General features: G+C 39.8%; 2 protein-coding genes across 2 annotated transcripts; one reads left to right on the forward strand and one right to left on the reverse strand.

The window, feature by feature from the left end:
• Positions 1-2,061: 2,061 nt before the first annotated feature.
• On the reverse strand, positions 2,062-3,987 carry tfpi2 (tissue factor pathway inhibitor 2). Its single transcript, XM_056418611.1, has 5 exons — positions 3,872-3,987; positions 3,589-3,759; positions 2,960-3,139; positions 2,471-2,644; positions 2,062-2,228 (listed from the first exon to the last, which is right to left on the reverse strand). The coding sequence occupies exons 1-5, from the start codon at positions 3,942-3,944 to the stop codon at positions 2,149-2,151; spliced, it is 678 nt and encodes a 225-aa protein (XP_056274586.1). The 5' UTR covers positions 3,945-3,987; the 3' UTR covers positions 2,062-2,148.
• A 1,215-nt stretch (positions 3,988-5,202) lies between these two features.
• gngt1 (guanine nucleotide binding protein (G protein), gamma transducing activity polypeptide 1) lies at positions 5,203-6,097 on the forward strand. The gene is made up of 3 exons (XM_056418649.1): positions 5,203-5,262; positions 5,365-5,463; positions 5,659-6,097. Exons 2-3 carry the CDS (start codon positions 5,368-5,370, stop codon positions 5,782-5,784), a joined length of 222 nt encoding a protein of 73 aa, XP_056274624.1. The 5' UTR covers positions 5,203-5,262; positions 5,365-5,367; the 3' UTR covers positions 5,785-6,097.
• The last annotated feature ends 21 nt before the right edge of the window (positions 6,098-6,118 follow it).

The following is a 6,118-nucleotide window of genomic DNA, read 5'->3' on the forward strand; positions in this document are numbered from 1 at the left end:
ATGCTAAGTATGCTTTTTTGTAAATGTCCATTAATCACCATTGAGAAAGAGAGAATAAATGAGCCTGCTCAATGCAGTGAAGCTAATGAAGTAACCTGAGCAGGATCAATTCATCTCACGCCCTCTGGACTGCATCCGATCTTTTAGAATCAGTATTATATTGCCATCCATTAATGGTCCAAGAAAGAGCTTTGTTATGATTAAAAGTTAACCAGCCGTGTCCATCTGTGCCATCTCACACATTTGTCATGTCTTTTGGTAATTGAAATACACAACAAGAGTATGTTACTGCATCTTAAATATCATATGGAACAGAAAAATAGCTCATACCTAAATAAAAATGGCAGATCTGCATCATGCTTTATTTTCATAAACCGCTACTGACCTGTAGGCCTATAATGAGATGTGATTTCTACACCTTTTAAAATACTTTAACTTGTATTTGTAATGATTGAAGCATTATATGGAAGAAGAGTTTTCCTCAAAGTGTCATGATCTGGAGTTTGTGTCTCGTTTTGTGTCTTGTTTTGAAGTCCTTGTGTCGTCTGTCTCCCTGTGATTGTCTGCCCTGGCCCTGATTGTTTCCTTCTGTGTGATTGCTGGCCCCGCCCTCATTGTGTCCACTTGTGTCTCGTTCCCCGTTGTCCAATCACCTCCGCCTGCCTGTGTATGTAAACCCTGTTCGTCTCATTCCCAAGTGTGCCTTCGTACTGTTTGGTCCGCGTATTGTCATCCTGTTAGTTTGTTGGAATTAAATATAGTTTTTTGCAGTTATGTCGGCATTTGGGTCCTCTCTCGCTGCGACATCCGTGACATCCCATGACAGAAAGAGCAGCAAGTCAATAAAAAAGCTTCACTTCAATCCCCCCAAAAACATTGAAGATTACGTGGCTTTTGAAAAGTTGAGAAAAGACCGTTAGGATCACATCCTCTCATATCGCTTTTGAGTAGATCATTTAGTTGTAGCTCTTAATAGTTCAGGGCCTAGCCTAACCCTTATTGCTAATTATACCCAAAGCCAGGCGGTTGAGCAGTTTGCTTTGATATCTTTCATAAATATTAATTGTCTGCAAAATCACACAGCACTTCAACAATTCTATTATAGGAGGTGAAACAGAGCAGATATTTAGTACTGTCAGGATATTTGTGAACCACAGGATATTTTAAATTAATAACATCTTTCCCTCAAAGGCGTTACAGAGCAATTGGATTTCTCCTGTGTTACATGAAGTATATTATCTGCCAAAACTGGTTTTATCGATATGAGAAAGGAAATCTTGTTTAATAATTGAGTTCAGAAGAAAATATGTGTGCTTTCATTAGCTTAACATGTGTTCTGCATGGACCCATTCCCAGTTATAATTGACTGCATTTTATTGGAATTGCATTATTGCAAACAAAATTGTTGGAGGCTTCTATGATTTTTTTTACAAATCCTGCTGTTTCTTCTGCTCTGAACATGCAGACACGTTCTAATGAACCTGCCTCAGTCGCGTGATTGCTTCCTTCCTGATTCGAGGCTATGCAGAGGCGACCGAGATAGGCTTGAGTGCCTTGCATCGTATTCCAGATAAGGAGGGAAGACGGCAGCATTACTAAGGATTGAGGAGGCCGGGAGATAAAGGGAAAGTGATGAGAAAATGAAGGAACCAGTCAAGCCTGTTATTTGTTTTGATTCTTTGCTGCAGTATTGCTGTCCTTTGGTAAAAACAAATTAAGACACCCTTGAATATATGCAACACTGCTGTGGTTGAAGTAACCCATTTGAGTTCATTATTCAAATAATACTATCAGGACCAGTAAAGTATAAAGAAAGGGCAAGATACTTCATACAATTTTGGATATTTTTATCAAAATAAATGTGCTTATAAAATAGTTTGGCAAATAAACATGTTCGTATTGCTTATGCAACACATATTACGCACAATACAATGTCAAAATACACAATCAGGACCATTAGTGCAGAAGCAAACTGACTTGAAATCACAATTGAAGTAGCTCATAAAGCATACAGCGGAAATGTGTGTCTGTGACACTCTGACTCTTCTGGTAACAACAAGAGCGCGTCAACATTTTGGCATAAAACCATCAGTTCATTAAGTTTCATGTAAGGACTTGTCCAAGTGAGAATCCCTGAGCGGCAGACATCTACGCCTGCAAGAAAGTGATCCGGTTTTTTCGGTTCCGTCTCATTCGAAAACCTTTGCCTTGGTTGGTGTTTTTTTTCTGCTGGAAAAAAAGACTGTATTAGTATGACCTTTAATTATAGTGCAGATACTTCTATACTCATTATAAAGCATGCATAACTTTCCGGTCAGATTCCTCTAACAATGAAATCAGCAGAGCATTATTATTTCTCTCTGGCTTTCTAACCTCTCTCCAAATTCAAACCAACAACCGCGTCCCTACTGGATCAAATCCACTCCAATGTCCATCTCTCGATATTTAACGGTGAGCTTTTCTCACACACCTTTGACACACACGCTCATGCAGCTCTGCCTGGAGACAAAATTGTTGCTGCTCCCTCCGCAGCCTGAGTAGACAAACTTGTTGCACATCTTGGTGACTGTGTTGTAGTAAAAGCGAGGAATGGAGGCTGAACACCTCCCTTTGTCCAGAGGATCCAGGCACAGCACAGGAATAGCTGTGAAGTAAGACACAAAGAAGAGCACCGTCAGATTGTTGTTTTCCAAAAGTAAAATCATTGTTTTCACCATTTTCCTTTGTCTAAACTATCATTATCTATTGTGCTTGCTCACAAAGGCGTGATGAGACATTGTTTTCACTCATACTGAAGGTATAACGCTATTTCTTTTAGAAGCACTAAATTACACACAGCATGCTTGTTTGTTCCTTCTCTCTTAACCATATAATCACCATGTTGTCCACGCAGGCAGAGATGATGCCAGTGAGCGTGACTTTAGAGGCTGCTCCTCAAAGTAAATAGGTTTGTACTCACTTTTTCGTGGACTGCAGTACTCCTTGCAAGCGGTGAGATCCTTGAAGCGATTGTTGTTGCCCTGGCAGCCACCGTAGTAAAAGGACTCGCACTGCATGGTAGTCATGTTGAAGAAGTAGCGGCGCAAGAGTGCACGGCACGGTCCCTCCTCTTTAGGAAACCTGCAGATTTGGGGAACCTCTGGGAGGGGGGAGGATGACATTGTGAGATTGGGATTACATCATGTAACATCCTGAAGTACTCACTTTAACTAGAATTTAGATTAAAATACACATTTATATATTTTTTATCAGACAAGGTAAGCCATTATCAAATATAAAAAGTGAAGCAACAAGTTAAGCTTGTTTTTGTCGGACGTGTTGTGCTTTGGGAACACTAATAACTAATAATAACATCCAGGTTATAGGTTGAAGATGTTAAGCAACACATCTTGAGTTAGTTCAAAATTAAAATGACACAATCAGATGCATGAAAGTGCTTCCTTCATATTCAAGACATATTTTCTTTTACAAAAAAGACCCATTAAAGTGAAAATGTGAGAGTAAACTACACCCAGTGCACTTTCCATAGTGGGCAAGTGCCCCATCATCTGACATGTGTGCTCACTGCTCAGCACGCTGAGGACTTACTTGGGATTCTGAAACACGATTTGAGGCACTCCTGATAACTGTTGAAGTTATTGGCATTCCCTTTGCAACCTCCATAGGAGAAGGTCTCGCACTTCTGGGTGATAGTATTGTAGTAGTAGCGCTCAAGTTCTGCTCTGCAAGGTCCCTCGTCCACTTGAAGGAGACACGCGCCTGAAAGCAGCAAAGACATCGTCACTGACACAGGAGGCAAATCATGGCCAACAAACAAAGTGCTTCAAATAAGTTGGCTAAAACAGTGAAGACACGGGAGAGACATATTTACCTTTAGGTGACAGCGCCAACACGCTGTAAACCGAGGAGAAAAGTGTCAACAGCGCTAATGTGCAAAACTCCATTGTGCAACTTTTGCTTTAACTGCGGACTTTTCTGCTTTGCCGACCAGCCCAGTTGCTTCCACTTATATAGTTGAGGGAAGTTTTTCCCAAGAAGAACTTTAGGGGCGGGGAGGCAATGACTCATTGTGAAATGCCAGCGCAACTCGATTAGAGTGGTGATTAAGGCACACGTGACATCACAGAGACTCCTCTTTACGCGGTAATGTCGCATAGAGGAGTGTTTATAGTGACTAAAGCCATATTCAACCCATCTGAAATTACAAGGGAGTTGAATTCCTTCTGCCTTTACTGGTCACTGTTGGTCACTTTTGATGATGATGATGATGATGATGATGATGATGATGATGATGATGGTGATCCAAAGAGACTGCAACTACGCAACATCTCTGTAATGTATCCACAGGAATGTCTCCAACGCTATTAGTTTTTATTCAATTCAGTTTTATATTATTTATTATTTATTGTGTTGTCTCTCAGAGACAGACAGTGTTGTAAAACATTGCTACAATGTTATTGCCTGAACCATCCTGCGAAGAGCCCATCACATACTTTTCTGACTGGATCTGACACACATACACACATTCACACAAACACACACACACACACACACACACACACACACACACACACACACACACACACACTTTCACTCAAAGCATGTTTCCTAGTTGCAGCCTTGTGGTCGATGTTATCTTTTGTTTTGCTTAATAATTGCAGCAGCAACCCAGAGTCTTCCAAGGAAACAGTAATGGTTTGCACCACTACACACACAAGGTCCCCAATCTTCAGAGTAAAAAGCAGCATTCAATTTAAATAAAAACTGCACAATAAAATGATAATACAGGGATTACACACATATATGTATAATTATATCCCACTTGTTTGTTCCATCTCATGTTAATTATTCTTTTGGAAAATGTCATGCAGTCCCGTTAGGAATAATGAGGTGTCCATCTTGACATGTGGAGGCTAAATACAGATTAGCCGTCTTATTAAAGTGACCTGACATGAAGCACCACCCTTTAACCCATTTCTAAATATATGAGGAAAAGCAGAGTCAAAAGAGCCCAGATCCAAATGTAATCAGCAAAACAGCTTCTTGTTTTACAAAATAATCTAAAGAAGCCGAAGAGACACTTGTGATTGACCATCCTGTTTGATAACATACTTCATGGCTTGATCATCGTGGGGCCTTGTTTTAATCAGATTAACGGATTAGGATTGTTTATGCAGGTTACTTTATAACCCAGAGTGAAGGAGAGGAGAGGGATTCTTCAGAAGGATTTCAGGGGTGAAGGACTGCTCCCTGTAAGCACCCGTAAGTATTTATATTCTTTCAATTAAGTTTTGTGGAGTGAGTTAGAATTCTTCGCAAACTTTTAAGACAGTGAAGAGTGCTAAATATGTCATTTTTTGACAGAGAATGCCGGTCATAAACATTGACGACCTGACGGACAAGGACAAGGCTGAAATGCAAGTAAACCAACTAAAAAATGAAACAAAACTTGAGAGGTGGTTGGTAAGTTGATTTTTTGTCTGTGGTGTTTTCATAGACATCTCTGAAAATGTTTTCCTTTTTTATAATTTTTCCTTGACAAGCAACAAATAATGATTTTCAACTTTATACAAAGTACAATTAATCAAATCAGCATGTAAAACTGAAATACATTTCTGGATAATAGTGTTTCAACATATTTTTGTCTGATCACTTTAGACATCTAAATGCTGTGAGGAAATCAAGGACTATATTCAGGCTGCAGAGGAGGAGGACACCCTCGTCAAAGGCATTTCAGAGGACAAGAACCCCTTCAAGGAGAAAGGTGGCTGTGTCGTCTGCTAGGACACAAGGAGCTTTTCATATCTCAGATTAGCACCCATTGACATTGTCCCTCCTCTTATAAAATGGATTTGCAGATGGAGAAGAGTGGAGAGACATAATAGAGAAACAAATGTATAAAACCTTATGAATTACCATGTAAATGATTCCCCTTCTTCTGGACAGATGTGTAGCCTTATGATGGTATTCTTTAAAAAGACAAAATAAATAAAAACGGTTATGCAATGCTTCTCTCGTGTGGTGTGTAGTCTGAGCAAATGGGCTGTGTGTTGTTTAATACACTGAAGCAACTGTCATTAAACGTGCTTGATTATAATTTAGCCTGTCTTCATTATTC

Source organism: Pseudoliparis swirei, chromosome 1 (genome assembly GCF_029220125.1).
Source record: "Pseudoliparis swirei isolate HS2019 ecotype Mariana Trench chromosome 1, NWPU_hadal_v1, whole genome shotgun sequence".
Classification (NCBI taxonomy): domain Eukaryota; kingdom Metazoa; phylum Chordata; class Actinopteri; order Perciformes; family Liparidae; genus Pseudoliparis; species Pseudoliparis swirei.